The sequence below is a fragment of the Thunnus maccoyii genome, chromosome 4, assembly GCF_910596095.1.
Source record: "Thunnus maccoyii chromosome 4, fThuMac1.1, whole genome shotgun sequence".
NCBI classification, from domain to species: domain Eukaryota; kingdom Metazoa; phylum Chordata; class Actinopteri; order Scombriformes; family Scombridae; genus Thunnus; species Thunnus maccoyii.
In genome coordinates, this window is record NC_056536.1 from 23811438 (window position 1) to 23829828 (window position 18391).

The window sequence follows — 18391 nt, forward strand, 5'->3', positions numbered from 1 at the left end:
CATAGGCAGATAAAAATACGCTTTTATGCTGTATGTAAGTTATTCTGCTTCTGATAACACAAAAACCATTTAAGATTCTTGTTTAAGACCGGAATAAAATAAACTAGATCACATTTAACTTTAAACAGAAACATTTTGCTCTGCAGCACAAATTCCACCTTTCATCAATACCTCACAATGTCGTCTATCTCGCACAAATGTTTGACAAATCAGAGAACAAACAGCAAGAACTTTCTACACATTTATTGACAATTCATAATAACAAAACAGATTTGTGAGTGGGTGATGGTGGGTGAGGGTCAGTCAAGACATAAACTCTGTGAAGAGCGACTGATTGGCAAAGTCAGCAGGTCTTTCTTGAGGGCGCTGCAGTGATGGACTGCCATCAAGGCCTAAATGGGGGACGCCGGCGCTCAGGAAGTAGAAAGGCACATGGGTAATTTTTCCAGTGGACCAACACTGAGAACAGACAAAGAAACATCACTTAATATGGTATGTCTGAAATCACATTATCTATTAAAACAAATGAACATAATATGAGAGAGGAAACAGGAATTTATTTTAAGACTGACCACAGTGAGCAGAGCTCCGTGCTGGAAGTTTGGATGGAACTGCATCAGTCTTGGCTCTGAGCCAGGCTCCCCTTGAACAAAACCACTGAAGAGGGAAACATAAGAAATGTTCAGTACAACACTACCCTGGGAATGCAATACTTCTGAGCTGAACTAAAGTGCACAAATATGAAATACAGCCACACATAGAAGTACAAACCATGGCAAAAGCTCAAAAATGGGCTTTGTTCTTGTCTTGAACACGGCTATCATTGCAGGTCGGGCTGCTGCTTGTGGATCGCCTGAAAGAACAGATTAAACTGAGCCACAAAATATAAATATTGGACAAGATGAGATATTAAATTTTATCCTAAAAATAAAAATCAATGTAATACTTATATAGTTCATGAGGGTTAATAGAAGAAAAATGAGCAAGACCTTTAAGAAGCACTGCAAGCCTCTCTCCTCTCGGGTCCCAGGCTAAAGACTGGATCTCTCCACCAACACTGGCAGACAAATTAGACATTGCTGAGTGACACTAAAACTTCCAGAATCACACATTTTACATTAAAGATTTAAAAATGGAAGAACATACACATTTTGAAATCACTGAGCTCACTGTAAGAAGCTGTAATGTGAAATTCAGCAGCATTGAATACTGTCTGCCTGCTGATTTGTGCTCATCAGATTTAAGCAAAGTGCTTCAAAACTGTCTTCCTCTGTGGGCTTTTTTGGAAGCCTTATGCTCATCACTGTATTTGGTGTAGTTAGGCTAAATGATGGCCAATTAGCTATTCAGTCCAGAGCTCTTACATGATGTCTCCATCTGGTGTGTTAAAGGTTGTCTCTGATAGGTCAGCCACCACTGCTGCTGCCTGTGGCCCTTTTGATGTGCATGTAGGTACGCCTGCTGAATAACAATGACATCAGAGAGGTACGATTATTTCTCAAAAATGGCATTTATTTTTTAACGTTTTATTTTCATATAAAATACCTGGTTATGTTTGACAGTGTAATAAAGACTGAGACATTTAACCTGGTGTGTCAGTGAAGGTCAGACCGTAGATGACGGCCTCTCCCTGCACAGTGAAGAGAAGTCGACTCCCGTCCGGACTCCAACAGCCAGACTAACCAAAACAAATGAACAAATTCATAGTTACTTAATAAATCTATGATGTATAAATGTTTTACTACCTTAATGAAGAATGCCTTTAAAATGTGGTGATGAGTCTTCACCTGACAGCGCCCTTTCACGCATGGCCAACGCTCACAGGTCCACATCCTGGTCTCCCAAACCCTGAAGAAAAAAAACTTAACTCATCCACGTGTAAACGCTCCACTTTCTGTCCACTTATTATCTCATAATACCTGCTAAACTCCAGACTATGCCACTAATCCCTTACATGTTCATAAATATTCATGAAAGGTGAGTGGGCCTCTATTATAACACAGCAAGCGGCTGTGATTGAGGTCCACACGCTGATCATGAAAGAGAAAATTTCACACATAATCATCAGCGGCTTTACATATCTTTAACTTGAAATGTGCTATTGCAGCACTACAATATAGATTAGAAAGATTGAAGACTCTTGTGGAGCTATAAATCTCTGAATAGCCATGCAAAGTGCCATCTCTAACCTGAACAGGGCCGACGGCGTAGAAGCCAGAACGTGGCTGCCATTAGGGGACCAGGACACGAAGGTGACCCCTCCACCTCCAACGCGCTGAAGCGGCACGCAGCTTTCAGCGGCTACATCCCATACCTGCAAGACACATCGACACCAAAGGAGGAGAAAGATTAACAACCACAGCAATTTAATCATTTCAGGATTTCAGATGAAGCAGTAGCCTTTGTACCATCATTGCTGTGTCCACAGGCGAGGCCGACACCAGGAGGGATCCGCTTGGCGACCAGGCGATGGAAGTGACCGGAGAGTGACCGGGATGAGACAGAACTTGTGCACAACCAGATGAAGGCCTGCATGGGTCGAGAAGAAGAAGGAGAAACATGTATAATGAAGAAAACATACAGCACAAGAAAAGACAAAGTGCAACAGTATCAGTAAGTTTACATACCTGGTTGACAGTGAGCAAGGGTCCACATGCCAGATCAGCAAACAGTTCTGACAAGCGACAGCCAGAGCGGACGCACACAGCGGCTTCCACTGTACTGCTGCGACACTCCTCTGTAGACGGTGCTTCAGCGTGGGCGTTGTGGCGCTGACACAAGAGTACAAAAGGAGACAGAGTGACTGAGAAGTCAAAGAACAAAACCGCTCTCTGAGGCTGACACACAGGCGGATTTTGTGTGTTTGTAGCCCGTCTTGGACATACGGCTTTGTTGTGATTGGAATCAGAGGTTCACTGTGGCATTAAAGTACTTCAACAGACTGACACTGATATTCTGTTATCACGAATATGGAAAGGTTGACTCTCTCAAGGCTGGTCTCTCCTTTTTTTACAGTCTCAGTATCAAAACAGCTAAATAAACTTTATATACAGTATTCTACAGCTCTACAACATAATCTTGCACTGTAACACTTTCGTTAACAATCTTATGCCCCATTATCTTAGTTTTCTGAATGGAGGTTGTCTGATCTTTTGTAAAAATTTGTGTTCACGGATTAAAAGCTCATTAATGGTATTCTTTGGGTTAAAAAGTATGCTGATTTGCAAATAAAGCAAAAGCACTTTAGGACGACTGATATGCAGCATAGACTTTATTCCATAAACTGATGTTTCGGCAACAGTGTGGCTTCTTCTGAGATTAGTCTCGGTACCTTTTGGGGTTGTAGATTTTAATGGAGTCGTCCAGTAGCGCCACAGCAAATTTATCTGTATGAGGATGCCAGGCAAAGGCTCGCACCACGCAGTCAGACCTGGTAAAGCAGAGGAAGATCATCAACATTCAATTCATTGTTCTTTTTTTTAAACACCATTTCATGGTATTGCTTTAAAACATTGAAAATGTATACAAGGATCCCACAGTTGCGCTAATAATGATGATTATTTTCTTTATCGATTCATATTCCTATCATTTTTCAGATTAAGTGATTAGTCTATAAGACATTGGAAAACAGGGAAAAATGTTCAGCACAATGTTCTGGAGCCAAAAGTGTCGTCATTGAATGTCTTGTTCTATCCAACCAACAATTCAAAACCCAAAGATATTCAATTTACTTTATTGCAGGACAGGAAAAAGAAGTAGATTTTCATATTTGTTGATCCTTCAACCATCAAATCTTTGGACTTTGTGCTTGACAATTGTCAATTCATTTTCTGTTGATTGACAAAACAAGATTTGCAGCTCTCTCTAAATACTGTCAGTCTTTCACCAGAATGTCTGTTTACCAGTTTTTGAATATATTTTTAATCGCTGGTTCACTGAGAGCAAACTGCAATAATTAATGAATCAATTCCTAAATAAACCACACGTTATCAGTTTGTCACTCACCAGTTCAGCACTTGTGAAAATTCAGCAATCATGTTCTCACTACTCAACTGTAGAACAAATGACAAACAGGTGATACACATTTTTAACATATCACAACAAACATCACATAATCACGAGTAGTATTATCGTCAGCAGGCAAAACTTACTGTGAGATGAGGAAACAGGGAGCCATGAAAGGAAGAAACCCTTCGGAGTAATGCCAGGATGCAACCAGAACTCATTGACAACCATTTAGGAACTGCAAGAGCGCAATACACGGGGGAGAGTTACTGCACGTGCACATCACTCGATATATTAAGGATCAGTATGAGTTAAACACAACAGAAGATTTTGGCAGCTGACATACCTTCTTCATGCGAGTTGGTAATTTCATCGAGTAGCCCTGTGAAACCACCATCCCGCCTGGAACAGAGAGAAGCTGCATAAATGATCTTTATGATTGAAAAATAACTGATAAGACCAGAATACTGTGATATGATCCTTTGCGATACATCGCTGAAATAAAAGTGCTAATATTGCTGCAGGTTGTACAAGTACTAGAGACTAAAGACAAGACTAAAGAATTTCATTTTTAGTTAATAATAATAATTTTATTTGTATAGCACTTCTCAAAACAACAGTTACAAAGTTAATAAAGTTTATAATAAATTAAAGAAAAATATATTTTGTCTCTAAAAATAGGACAAAATATAAAATAAATAAAATGAACATAGTTGGAAAAAAAACATTCAAACACAAGCACAATAGATATGAAGTGAAACTTGTTTTGCAGATTGCAGTGATTTGAGTGATTATGGAGGTGCAGCTTTATCCTTCTTTATAAAACATTTTAACAATAGGACTGTTCTGTTTTCAGGCACTTAAATATTTGCCAATTTAAGTGTGTTTTACATTAAAATGAATGACGGCAGGTGTTTACATGTTGCTGTGTGTGCTAAGGTTGCTAAAAACAACATGGTACATCTCAGTTGTCCACACGTTTAAATAAAACTGAAAACACTTGATAATTCACTAAGTAAATGTTACTACTACACTTTTGTCTGCAGCACAGTCTGACACTTGTACACACATCACAACATGAACACATGAGGAGATGAGGGGTCAAACCACCAACTCTTGTGGTTGAAAGCTGCAGAAATGTTATATGACGAGACCCTTGTGAACAATTAGATTTCCATTTTAGAATATTTCTCTTTTCAGTTTCACAAACATAGTCTCACAATGTGTTTTGTATTGTAGAATAATCTGTAATCTGATAACATCTAGAACTATAGAGATAAAACAGCTGATGAGTAATAAGAAGTTACAGTACAGAAAGAGGTTTGAAGTAGTTTCAAAATAGTGTCGCCCACCACATCATTTGCCCACTAGAGAGCACTGACATGTTTGTTTTTCAACTGTAAAATGTCCCACTCATTAGACATGTTGGTCACAGTTCATTAAAATACTCTTAAAGGGATTCTTATCAAAAATATCAATACTAGCCATAAAATCCTGTGTTGGTCAGGCCACACAACGTGTAAAAGTGACACTGTATGGTGTGTCACTGTCTGTGTGTGTGTGTGTTAACTACCATGCTGCTGCACTCCTCATCCACAGTGTTTCAGAGTGGTCCAGGAAAGCTGCCTTGCTGCTGCTCTCTGTGCGACTGTGAAGCTTCAGGGACTCTCGGGGGAAATACAGACTCAGAGGACTTGAATCCTGCAGAAAACACATCAGCAGACACGTTTAACCAGTTGTGGAAAGTAACTAAGTACATTTACTCATGTATTGTGCTTAGGTACAATTTTGAGGTACTTGTACTTTACCTGAATATTTCCATTTGATGCTACTTTACACTTCCACTGCACTACATTCAGAGGGAAATATTGTACTTTCTACTGCACTACATTTATTTGACAGCTTTAGTTACTTTTTCAAAAGAAGATTTGACACAATGGATAATATAACAAGCTTTTAAAATACAACATATTGTTAAAAGGTGAAACCAGTGGTTTCCAACTGTCTTACAAAAAGCAGTGTGCAGTCGGGGTCACATTTCAGATGTCTATGAGTTGTTAACAGCTCCACCAAATAGTGATTTTTCCCTCTAAACTTCTCACATGGTTTCCTTTCAAAAAATGTTCAAATGATCCAATATTTCACCAAAAATCAAAGATTAGAGAAAAAGTTCCAAAACTGAAAACAGATTTGTGTATCAGAACTTTGTTTTTTCTTCTTTCCTCTCCTATTAATCATCTCGAGGGACCCCTAGTTTGGGAACCACTGGACTAAATTACCTAACTGTATATAAAGTAGTTCAAACTAGCTCCACCTCCAGCAGCTACAACAGTAACATGCTGCTCTAACACTGATGCTTCAGTATTAATAATCTAATGATGTCATATATAATAATATATCAGTCAGAGGGACCAAACCACTACTCTTACTGCAATACTTTAACTACATTTTGCTGCTACTTAAATAGGACTTTTACTTGTAATGGAGTATTTTTACATTGCTGTATCGGTAACGCTACTTTTGCTTTAGTTAAGGATCTGAAGACCTCTTCCACCGATAACGTTACACTACCATGACTAACATCCTTTGAGTCAGACCTGTTTCAGTCGGTCCTCGGTGTTGGTTCCTGACAGCAGCTGGTTGTTGGACTCACACAGGGTGGTCTGTCCGGAGGATAGAGGAGGGGGGAACAGCGCCAGAGAGCACATCTTTTAACACGTTGAAACTCTGCCACCGACCCTGGAAACACACCATCAATTATTAAGTCAAACACTAGCACCAACGGTTAAGGATTTTTTTTTTCATAGGATGGCGAAGTCATGACCCAGCCTACTCTGCCTCTGATTGGCTTACTCTGATATTCTTACCCTAACCCTAAACAACCCAACCAATGACTGTAACAAGTAATAGCCAATCAGAGGCAGAGTAGGGCGGGCCATGACTTCGCCGTCCTAGGAAAAAAAGAGCTAACTGCGGCTAACGGAAGCTAGCCAGCTCTAACTAGTTAACTACTTTAATGTCGGCTCGGTTTTGGCAACAGCTGCTCTTTTTTATCGTTTTATGTATCGTGGAAATTACCTTGTAGTGTGTCCTGATGTAGTGTTGTCAATTATCCTGCGCTGCGTTTCCAATCAACAAAGATAAAAGCGCATGCTAAGCTGTTGTGACACTTACGGTTTCCTATTTAAAGTCAGTCCCGCCGTGTGAGCTACGGCAAGTCACAGGATCAAACAGTGCGGACTGCTTAGCACAAACTGCACAGAGCTGATGTGCTGCCCTCCTCAGGACTTTCTTATTCTTACTTATAAAAGAGTTTAGATAGCTGAAATGAAACAACATATGTTCTTATTGTGGTTTGTGTGTTGTTTTGTGTTGTTTTTGCTTTGTTTTGTATGAATGTATGTATGTAAGTATCTTATCTTATCTTATCTTATCTTATCTTATCTTATCTTATCTTATCTTATCTTATCTTATAATGATGTCTTTCTCTCCTCATCAGGGAGGACAGAGCACATGAACTCTGCTGTTCTCCTGCACCTTTGATTGATTGATTTCTCTACTGTGCTTTAATTTCCTTTGTTGCATTTGTCTTCTGTGCATTCATGTACAGTCCCCATTTAGTTGTTACAGTGACTAGTTTATCACGTCTCATCTACTCATCATTGGTGTATCATGTCATATTATCTCTTATTATTTAATCTGCTAGATTTTATCAGTCTTTTCTCTGCCTATTTTACTAGTTAGTATTGCCTTTTTATTTATTGCATTTGTTATTATTATTTTATTATTATATTTGTTATTATATTATTTAATTGGTTTTGTTTGCACATAATCTATCTATCGATCTATCTATCTATCTATCTATCTATCTATCTATCTATCTATCTATCTATCTATCTATCTATCTATCTATCTGTCTGTCTGTCTGGGGCACCAAATACAATACAACTTATTACTGCATTGTAATTGCACTGTAACTGTAGTTCTGGTCTATTGTTATTTAAATCTATTTTTTCATTTTATTTAATCTTTTTTTTTCTTATATCTATTTTTAATTGATTTTAATGTGGGGTTTTATTGCTTATTGTTTAATTTAAATGCTGTTGCATAATGCATTTATTCACCTTATGTAAAGCACTTTGAATTGCCTTTGTGTTTGACAAAGCTTAGCCTTGCCATGGTCAGCTGTGCACCAGCATCCCTTGGAGCCAGTGAGGATTCAGGATGTCTTGCTCAAGGACACATCAGCAATAGCAGCAGAAGCAGGGTGGATGCTGACAGACATGGGGTATGATCCGGGACCGTTCAGGTTGAAACACGGGTCAAACATAGAAATCACCGGATAAAAAGGGGCCCATAATGACACATTATGGAAATGGAAATGATGGAAAACTCATAGCCTAGTTTCGTCTGTGTGTCCGTGTTGTGCAGAGGGGCGGGGTAGCGCCCCCTTGCGGCACACCTCGCATTTCCGTGACGTCAATTCAGCACTGGGAAGGAGACAGCTCCCTCCCCCCAAAACCCAGCGCGCCTCACGTTGCATGGGTCCCCGGTTATTGATAACACGATTTGCCCGCTGGGATCCATCCCAGTAACGTGAAACTCGTGGATATAGGGACTGGAGATACAAGAGACAGCCCGGACCGAAGAGAAAGAACGATTCGCTCTTAATCACCGACAAATAGAAAGCCGAGCCCACCCCTTCACTTGACAACGCGACATCAACCAGGCAGAAAGGTATGGGAATGTCACACTATCCGGTTAAATGCTGGTTGAATAAGAAATCTGGTATCACAGGACGTTTAGGTATGATGCTCGGTGCGGTAGCGTTCACGCCGCTCACACTGCACCAATGGACTGATCCTGCCAAGAAACGATTCATCGTCGATGAATGCTAGAAAATCATATTTGTGCAGCGAGAAAGCCCACATTCCGAATTATTTGTGTTGATGCCAACATTGAGTAAATGTACAGACGCTGCGGCAGTTTCACTTGGCATGGACCATAGTAGGCATCGGGCTTGCAATTCATGCACGTCGGCTATGATGCTGCTGAGTGTCATCATCACATCCTCGGTTATTTAAAGATTGATCTTCCTGCGTTTGTGTGTGTGTGTGTGTGTGTGTGTGTGCACTGCTCCTTCGCACAGGCCCGGTGGTTGTTTGTTGCCCGTTTTTTCACGCTCCCATTTCGCTCAGTCGCCGTGGCTCTTCTCATGCAGTGGTGCAGTACAAGACATGGAGCTGGTGTAGGATATGTGAATTGGGTACATGTGGCCTCTCTCGCTCTCTCTCTCGCTTTCACACACACATGCACGCACGCACGCACGTACGTACGTACACATTCACACCAGAACGGTTATGCAATTCGTCATATTCCTCAGATGCACACAATGCTCTTCAGTTGATGCATGACGAGCAGCATATGGGAGCTGCTGGGTAGCTTTGCTCTGATCATGTCAGACCCTGATGCTCCTCAGAGGGACAGTTAAAGAACAGGTGACAGTCAGGGTTGTGGACTGCACAAGCTCCTTTTGGTAAATTCATTCACAAAGCCCATATCCACTCTGGTTGATGGCTCCACTGGGCAGGCTGGTTTCCCCATTCACAGAGATGAGGTTTTACTGAACAATTCAGACAGAATTTGGTTTTGGAGATGAGTGGTTAGGCTGGAGAACTGGCGGACTGCCCAACTCACAGCACGACTCTGCCTTTTTTTGTGTCTTGTATTGCTTGAATGAAAGAAAAGTTTGTCCAAAGTCTGGTAATTTCTTTAAAAATCAGAAGACATACCAGAAGTGAAGTTAGCAGTCATTTCAGCACTGGACAGCTCCATGAGTAACATGGAGCTGTCCAGTGCTGAAGTTAATCTTGGCTTCTTTTTATCTTGTTTTGCAGATGAAGTATGGCTATTGAATGTGTTATAGATCATTCTAATGCATTTGTTATCATAAATCTTCCCCTTTAGGTTTACTTCTCATCTTTCCATCCTCCATCCACCCTAACCTGCTGTGTTGGGGAAACCCCTGATGAGTGGGACCTGTATCCATGAGCCCCGTGCCCCTTCCCCCTCCCTGTCAGGCTTCAGTACCCCCATCTCAGAACCCCCCTATCGAAGACTCGATGGAGACACCCCTGCCTGCACCCCCGAAACGGACCTGACCCCCACACAGTGTGTCCTCCGAAACGTGCTGTCCATTGACACCGGTGGACAGGGGGCACCGGGTGGCAGCAGCCCCACTCCCAGTGATGGACCCCACTTTGACAACAGCGTACTAAAACTACACGAACATGAGGCCTGCCAGTGTGGCGGCGGGGCTGAGGCGGGGCACAGTCCAGAGGCTGGCGCTGTTCGGAGCCAGTCGGAGAACATTCGGCTACAATCAGGAAGTGGAGGTTTTTTGGAGGGACTGTTTGGCTGTCTAAAACCAGTCTGGACCATGATTGGAAAAGCCTACTCCACTGAACACAAACATAGCCATGAAGGTATGTGAAGATAACAGAAAATGTCCCACCTCTATGCTATCTGACCATCTGCTGTGGATAGTATTTTTAAATGTCATAGAACAAAACAAGTCTCACTAGTTTGTGAGTTAAACATGTCAGTCATTCAATATGTGAGATATGTTGTGGTGCCTTTATAACCACAGAGCTGCACCGTAGAGAATATCTGAGCTCAATGATGAAGCTTGAACTTCATGAGCCTTGAACCAATACAATAATCTACAAATACTACAAGTAAAATCCTACATTTAAGAACAGAATTATTATCAGCAAATGGTACATAAAGTTTTATAAGCAAAAGTATTTGTTCTGCAGAAAAATTACTGATTTATCATTACATATGGCATTATTACATTATGCATCAGTGCATAACTAGCATTTTCCTTTGCAGCTGGTTGAGGTGGAGTAAGTTTAACTACTTTATATACAGTCAGGTAGTTTAGTCCAGAGGTTCCTAACCTAAGGATCTGGCCCCCTTTAAAGGGTCGCAAGATGAATCTGAGTGGTCATGAGATGATTAATGGGGTAAGGAAGAAGAAAAAAAATCTGCTATCTGCTAAACCATCTGAGAAGTTTAGAGAGGATATGTCTCTTTGGTGGATTTACTAATAGACATCTGAAACATGACCACAGACCCCAACTGACTTCACCTTTGTAAGAGGTCACAAGCCAATAAGGTTGGGAATCTCTGGTTTAATTTTTAACAATATATTGTATTTTATAAGTTTAATATATGTTTTTTATGTAAAATCTTAATCTGAAAAGTAACTGTAGTTTTCAGATATATGTAGTGAGGTAAAAAGTGCAATATATCCCCCTGAAATGTAGAGGAGTGGAATAAAGTAGCATAACCAAGTACAAGTAACTCAAATGCTACAGTACTTGAGACTTTGTTTATGAGTCCTTCAGGCCTGCTTATTCAGTCTTCAGCTACAGTGAGTTTTCACAGCTGGCTAGGGGAAGCGTCGTGAGCATCTGCCTCCGCTGCAGCAGGTCTCCAGAGAGCTTGACACTTCAGTGGACCTCATGAAGAATTGATCTGCCTGTCTCTTTTATTCTGCGCAGCTCATCTCTCTTTAGTGACCATGCTCTCTCACTCATTTGAGTAGTGTCAGTATGACAGATGACACATGGAAAAGACAATGAGCAGATTGTTGTTTTTCCCCTCAATTTTTCACTTATCTCTGTGTAGCCTGATAGAAATGTATTGGTCCAGTGGATAAGTTGTCGATATACCATTTGTTTGAACATGGCAGGCACTTTGTATGATGTAATTGTGTCTTGCCAGCCCTAATGTGTAGCATGGACCTAGCATTTGCTCAGCAAACCCTCTGACTCCTCCTTTTTCAAACTGGCAAGAGTGCACATTGACATTTGGAAGCCTTGCAACGTGGGATGGATATAATTTAAGTAATTCCTCTAAGGATGCTCTTGTTTACTTATGATTGATGCATGGAAGAAAAGTTTTTGTATCAATGGTCGTGTTAATTCTGTGTAATGCTCCACGATTTCACGTTTATTCATGTAGTTTTGTTTTTTCGACTTGTTGGTCTGCGTTTAGAGTCCTGGGAGGTTCCCTTTGAGGAAATCTCGGACCTGCAGTGGGTGGGCAGCGGGGCACAGGGGGCCGTCTTCCTCGGAAAGTTCCACGGAGAAGACGTGGCTGTAAAGAAAGTGCGGGACATCAAAGAGACTGAGATCAAACACCTACGCAAACTCAAGCACCCCAACATCATCACTTTCAAGTGAGGAGACTATTGATAGTATACACTTACCAGCCACTTTATTAAGTACACCTGTGTGATCTAATGCAATCCAATACAACAGCTCTGCCATAAATTCTACATTTACAAAGCTTATACATTTTCAGTTTTTGTTGCCATTGTCAGGAAGGTGATAATTCTCCTTTATGTTTGTTATAGAGGTTGTAGTGGGTGGTGGTGGTGTACTGGAGTGCATTATATTGAATGATGTTCCTAATATTTTGTCCACTCCATTAACATACATGTGGAGGGCAAAATATTAGGAACGCTTTTCAATATAATGTACTCCAGTACACCACCACCACCCACTACAACCTCTATAATAAACATAAAGTAGAATTATCACCTTTCTGACAGTGTCAAAAAAATGTATAAGCTTCATGAATGTAGAATTTATGGCAGAGCTGTTTGCATTAGATTTCAGAGATTGCATTAGATTTCAGAGGTGTACCTAAAAAAGTGGCCTGTGGGTGTATTTCACAGGGTCACGTATCAACATACCAATCATTTAATGCATAAATCTGGCTTTGATATAACACTTTCCTTTTCTGTTCACCTTTGCTGTTATTTGACTGCCTTGCTTCCTTCTAGGGGTGTGTGCACACAGGCTCCTTGTTACTGTATCTTGATGGAATACTGTGCCCAAGGCCAACTGTATGAGGTGTTGAGGGCCGGCCGTAAAATCACCCCCTCCCTCCTGGTTGACTGGTCCATGGGCATTGCAGGCGGCATGAACTACCTACACCTCCACAAAATCATCCACCGAGACCTCAAGTCCCCCAAGTAAGTCAACAGCCTCAACACAGCTTGCCTGAATGAAGAGAGATTCACTCAAACAAGACCTGAAATTTCATGACCGATTTGTAAAATTTACATTTTATGGATCGAGAAAATTAGCGTTATAATCTCACTTTTGCAGTATGCTGATCACACACGACGACCTGGTAAAGATCTCAGACTTCGGCACCTCAAAGGAGCTCAGTGACAAGAGCACCAAAATGTCATTTGCTGGCACCGTAGCCTGGATGGCCCCTGAAGTCATTCGGAATGAGCCAGTGTCAGAAAAGGTGGACATCTGGTAAGTCCGATAAACATTCACATTTTTTTCTAGCAGATAAAGAGACATTATATCAACATGTTTTTTTTTCTTGACTCAGTGTAGCAATTTAGCAATTATCTTTAATGTACTGCACTACAGTAGAAGTGCAGATAATGCACCAGTATTGTGGGTTAATGGTTGTGATTTCAATGTTTTAAAGATATTAATTCCTCTGAGGGATTTAAATGTATACATAGTGATATATTATGCATGTGATGACTGACTTATGTGATGTTATATGTATGTCGTTTGTTCTCAAGTCTCTTATTTTAAAATGATCTTGATCCAAATGAGACTTTCTGAATAAAATAAAGCTTTTACTTAACTTTAAGGTCCTTTGGAGTGGTGCTATGGGAGATGCTAACTGGGGAGATCCCTTATAAAGATGTGGACTCATCTGCCATCATCTGGGGTGTGGGTAACAACAGCCTTCAGCTACCCATACCTGAGAGCTGCCCTGACGGCTTCAAGATCCTCCTCAGACAGTGCTGGTGAGCAATTCTTGGATATGGACAGTTGGAATGTAGACAGCAAAAGACAAAAGTGGTAGAAAATGAGCAGTATGAGAGTAGTATACATGAGAAGGTGTCTGTGGTTTAAGGACTTTATTGATGGACACAGTTGTCTTTCCCATCTTGGATTTGCAGGAACTGTAAGCCCAGGAATAGACCTTCTTTCCGTCAGATCCTTCTCCATCTGGATATAGCGTCAGCTGATGTGCTGTCCACTCCGCAAGAGACGTACTTCAAGTCTCAGGTGTGGTTTCTTTTCTGATTTCCTGTGTGAATAACAAATGGGAGAAGAATATCTGTAGATGCACCAAAAGACACACAAATCATACATTTAAATATACAGACATGGATGTACACAAATAGGCACAAATGCACCCACATATGCTTAAACAGTAATCAGACAACTGATTAGAGAGCTGGTTCTAAAGTCAGCACTGGGCAGACACAGCTGGTTAATAGAAATGTGCTCTCATCAGGCTGAATGGCGAGAAGAGGTGAAACAGCACTTTGAGAAGATTAAATCTGAGGGTACTTGTCTCCACCGACTCGATGAGGAACTGATCAACCGACGCAGAGAGGAGCTCAGGTTTGTTTTTTACTCACATACATGTTTCATGGCACCTCTTCTCTTGCAGCAGGTTTTCACACTGATGTGCCAGATTAGTACCAGTACACGGTGGTATTTTTGTTAAGTTATCTTAGCATACATGTATAAGACCACTTTCACTCTGTCCCATTTCTCAATGTCACTCCTTTGTCCACCCCTTATGCATGAAAATAAGTGCCTTGAGTGCATGTCTATTATAGAGGATTTGGATTCTCTCATGCGGATGCACAATGACGTCAGCAGCCTCTTTTCTTCTCAGGCATGCTTTGGACATCCGTGAGCACTATGAGAGGAAACTGGAGAGGGCTAATAACCTTTATATGGAGCTCAGTGCTGTCATGCTGCAGCTGGAACTCAAAGAGAAAGAGTTGCAGAGGTATGAATAAACCCATGAACACATTTTGGCTTTGGAGGTATGTTTTTGTATAATATTAACATTCTTTATGCACTTTGGTGTCATTTGGTGTTTTTTTTCCCCCCAGGAGAGAGCAATCTTTAGATAAGAAGTATCCCGGCTTGTTTAAGCACCACAGCTCCAGACAGAGCAGCTCCTCTAACTCCATGGACAAACTCATCAAGAAGAGAAATGTCCCACAGAAACTGCCTTCAGGAAAGAGGTTTGAGATCTCATTTCAGTGTTTATTTGATAAAAGTTTGATACTCTTATCAAGCTTGTGGATTATAGCTGATGACGAATCCCTACTACTCTTTCAGGCCAGACATCCTAAAGTCTGAGGTAATCATTCCCAAAATGGATTCCTCCGTGATGCAAGTCACTATCCCAGCCTGCCCCAACAGAAGCTCCACCTCTCCCAGTCGGTCTCGGAGGGTAAAGACCCGCCATCGCAAGCCCGGTAAGGGCAGCAGTGGGGACCTGGCTGGACTTAAGGCAAATCAGTCATCACCTAATAGGGACACAACTGTCCAGGCTAACAGTTCAACCACTAACACCTCCAAGCAGCTGCTGGAGCCTTCTGCAGCCCTGCGGGGCCTCAGCCACGAGCAGCAGCAGAGGCAGCTGTCCTCCTCCAGCCCTGACCTCATCTGCACCACGCTGGAGGCAGAAGGCCAGGGAAAAGGGGATCCTTCCGTGGGCGGGCTGGAGAGAGGGGGGAGCCTCAGTGCCTCTGCAGGTTTAGGGGGATCAGAAGTGGGGGCAGCCGGTCTGGATGATCTCACAGAAACTCCTCCCCGCAGTGACACTCCCAGTGAGGATGCTGCATCATTCCCATTCTCCAGCAGCCCAGACTCACCGTGTGGGAGGGGGGCGGCAGCAGGGCGGGGATCTCTGGGATCCCCACGCCTGCCCCATGACGGGGAGGACAAAGAGGAGGGAGCCGGTGCTGTGAGGATGCCACGGGGGGCATCGGGGGGAATCGGAAGTCAGCACCTCACACCTTCAGCCATTCTGTACAGGGCAGCTATCACACGCAAACAGGTGAGAGTGCTGGATGTATCTGTTCACATTCCTCAGTATTCTCCTGTGAATACTTTCATAATGTTCACTTGTGCATTTTTCTTGCCTGTGACTACAGAGGCGTGGAGTGTCATCAGAAGAGGAGGAGGGTGAAGTTGACAGTGAGGTTGAGTTACCACGGAGACGGTGAGTTGCTGTCCTTCGTCACTGGAAAATTCCCTCAAGCCATCTTCCCTCACTGACAAGTTGCTGATTTATTTACAGTACTAAATCATTTTGACTTTTACATGGTCAATTCAGTGATTTTAAAACCTTGTATTGTTGTTGTTGGTTTTTTTAATCTCTTTAGACGTCCGACCAGCATCACCAAGTGCCAGTCGGTGTCTACCTTCAGCTCAGAGAACCTGTCGGTATCAGACGGCGAGGAGGGCCACACTACTGACCACTCCCACAGCGGCACCCCCGACGTGGTCAGCACCAACACAGACGACAGGTTGGACGACCGCAGCGATGACCTCCTCTCTCAGGGATCCGAAATCCCGGCGGACAACACGGATCCTGTGCAGGCTTCCGACGGCCTGTCGGAAAGAGACAGCGCCACGGGCCAGGCCAAAGCTCAGCTGGACGCCGGGCAGAATCCTAATGAGGTAAAGCAGCGCCACAGATGACTGCGTGCGTCAGTTTGTCATTTTCTTACTCTAAAAACACTTATGTCTTCCTGCTCTCTCTTCTCTCAGAGTCGGGCACTGTGCGATGACTCTGACTGCGACAGTGCTGAGCTGGATCAGTCAGGTAGCGGAGAGCTCAGCCGTCCTCCCAGCGCTGGAGCGTGGCTGCCGCCGTCTCAACCGTTACCCTATCAGGGGTCTCCGCAGGCGCCTCATACAGGACCTCCGTAGACCACGGGACACTCCAGCTACCCTACAGTGAACAACCATCACAGGCGTACACCAATCTGTCAGTGCAGTACATTACTGTTGTCATGAGGGATCACACCTACTACACCACTCAGACTATGACAAGTTGACTTATGGTGTCTCATAAGTTTGTTGGCTGGCAAACCTACATCAGATGACATAGGACATTTGTCATAACCTGACATCATATTTTTTGGCAGCTTGTGACATCAGATAAATGTCATGTAAGTTCAGTAGGGTTTTCTAGGCAAAATAGTTACCAAGGTAACCGTAGCCACCGCTCCAGTTTAGCAAAAACCCTTCCACAGACACACACGCACAAGACACCACACTCTTAGTCCTTTAAACACTCTAACCCTCACTCTGGGAGCATCCTGATACTCCATACACTAATGCATTAAATACTAATGAATAATAATGTAAATATCCATTACATACCACATGAGAAATATCTAACTTTATTTTATTTGTAAGATAAAAATGTAAGACTAAACGGTATGCAGCCCTGTGAACAAATGCATGACTACATGTTTATAATTTATGGTTCGAATGTGTCCGTTTTATATTTTGTGAAAGTTTACACTTTTTTAATCCTGAAAGTATTACTTCAGTTATTTTGTTTATGTTAATAAATGTCAGCACTGAAAAAAAAGGGGGGGAAAAAAGTCATAATGGAATGAAAATCTCACCAAGACATCAATCATGATGCGTAATTAGGGTTCTCAGTAGGTAATATATATTATTTTTTTTAACCCTCCTAACTACTGAGTTTCAAATACACGGAAGACATGCGTGAGGTTTTTATTAAGGTTATCGAATTTGTGATAGAATGGGAGACCTTTGAGTTCACTCAAAAAGCACTTCTACTATTGTACAGTAGATACTGCTCTACCGGTTTCTGAAATTGTCGTCTTTTATTATTAGGATGCACAGCAATGACCTCTTCTGACACGCACTAGTATTTCTAACCAAGCTAACATCTTATGCTTCAACTCTCTCAGCAACAACACTGGTGCAGGTGCTTCAGTGATGAACACACACAGGTGAAGGTGCTTTTGTACAGAACCACAAGGACTCCTATAGTTCACGATGTTGGTAGGCTTCTTAAAAACCTCCACTGTTCCTTTTACCCTTTAAGATTACTGCGGAAGTAGCCAGATAAGGAATAGAGCACTTCTCTGTGGTGGTTACTAGTCGAAAAAAAAAAAAAAGTAAGTATCCTTTGGGTTTGAATAGAAATGTTTTGTTTTTATACAGCATTGCACATTGTACCTGTAACATAGGAATTATATCAAAAAGCAAAATATTATGAGCAACAATAAATAATGTATTGGTTAAAAAAAAAAAAAAAAGTGTGATGTTTGCTTAAAAAGACGGGTCGTGTTATAGCTACAGTTTGTGCTGTTGCTACATCACATAAAAACAGCTAAAAGATAAATAAATGACTATTTTCAACGACTCTAAGCATGCCCAAACTGTTCTAGTGTCATTTACTGACTTACAGTTTTGCCCTTTCACACCTGTATGCCATTAAAATAAGATTCCCCCCATGAGACAGGACAATGTTT

The 18391-nt window shown here is 41.9% G+C and overlaps 2 protein-coding genes across 5 annotated transcripts; one reads left to right on the forward strand and one right to left on the reverse strand.

Annotated features, from left to right (window-relative positions):
* Nucleotides 1-228: 228 nt before the first annotated feature.
* On the reverse strand, nt 229-7238 carry aaas (achalasia, adrenocortical insufficiency, alacrimia). 2 transcript variants are annotated; one of them, XM_042409263.1, is made up of 17 exons: nt 7084-7238; nt 6603-6744; nt 5579-5706; nt 4352-4407; nt 4152-4243; nt 4006-4052; nt 3332-3430; nt 2628-2771; nt 2409-2529; nt 2190-2314; nt 1788-1848; nt 1588-1678; nt 1365-1458; nt 990-1057; nt 772-853; nt 573-657; nt 229-459 (listed from the first exon to the last, which is right to left on the reverse strand). In XM_042409263.1, exons 2-17 carry the CDS (start codon nt 6711-6713, stop codon nt 304-306), a joined length of 1560 nt encoding a protein of 519 aa, XP_042265197.1. In that variant the 5' UTR covers nt 6714-6744; nt 7084-7238; the 3' UTR covers nt 229-303. The 2 variants fall into 2 exon arrangements, with proteins under 2 accessions (XP_042265197.1, XP_042265196.1); XM_042409262.1 differs by having other exon boundaries at nt 1365-1461; nt 7084-7236.
* An 807-nt stretch (nt 7239-8045) lies between these two features.
* On the forward strand, nt 8046-18373 carry map3k12 (mitogen-activated protein kinase kinase kinase 12). 3 transcript variants are annotated; one of them, XM_042409338.1, is made up of 14 exons: nt 8046-8293; nt 9973-10490; nt 12058-12253; nt 12863-13054; nt 13191-13349; nt 13703-13861; nt 14018-14126; nt 14359-14468; nt 14749-14865; nt 14972-15106; nt 15204-15927; nt 16025-16092; nt 16256-16553; nt 16644-18373. In XM_042409338.1, exons 2-14 carry the CDS (start codon nt 10034-10036, stop codon nt 16803-16805), a joined length of 2886 nt encoding a protein of 961 aa, XP_042265272.1. In that variant the 5' UTR covers nt 8046-8293; nt 9973-10033; the 3' UTR covers nt 16806-18373. The 3 variants fall into 3 exon arrangements, with proteins under 3 accessions (XP_042265272.1, XP_042265271.1, XP_042265273.1); XM_042409337.1 differs by lacking the exon at nt 8046-8293 and adding an exon at nt 8527-8742; XM_042409339.1 differs by lacking the exon at nt 8046-8293 and adding an exon at nt 8527-8742 and having other exon boundaries at nt 12070-12253.
* Nucleotides 18374-18391: the final 18 nt, after the last annotated feature.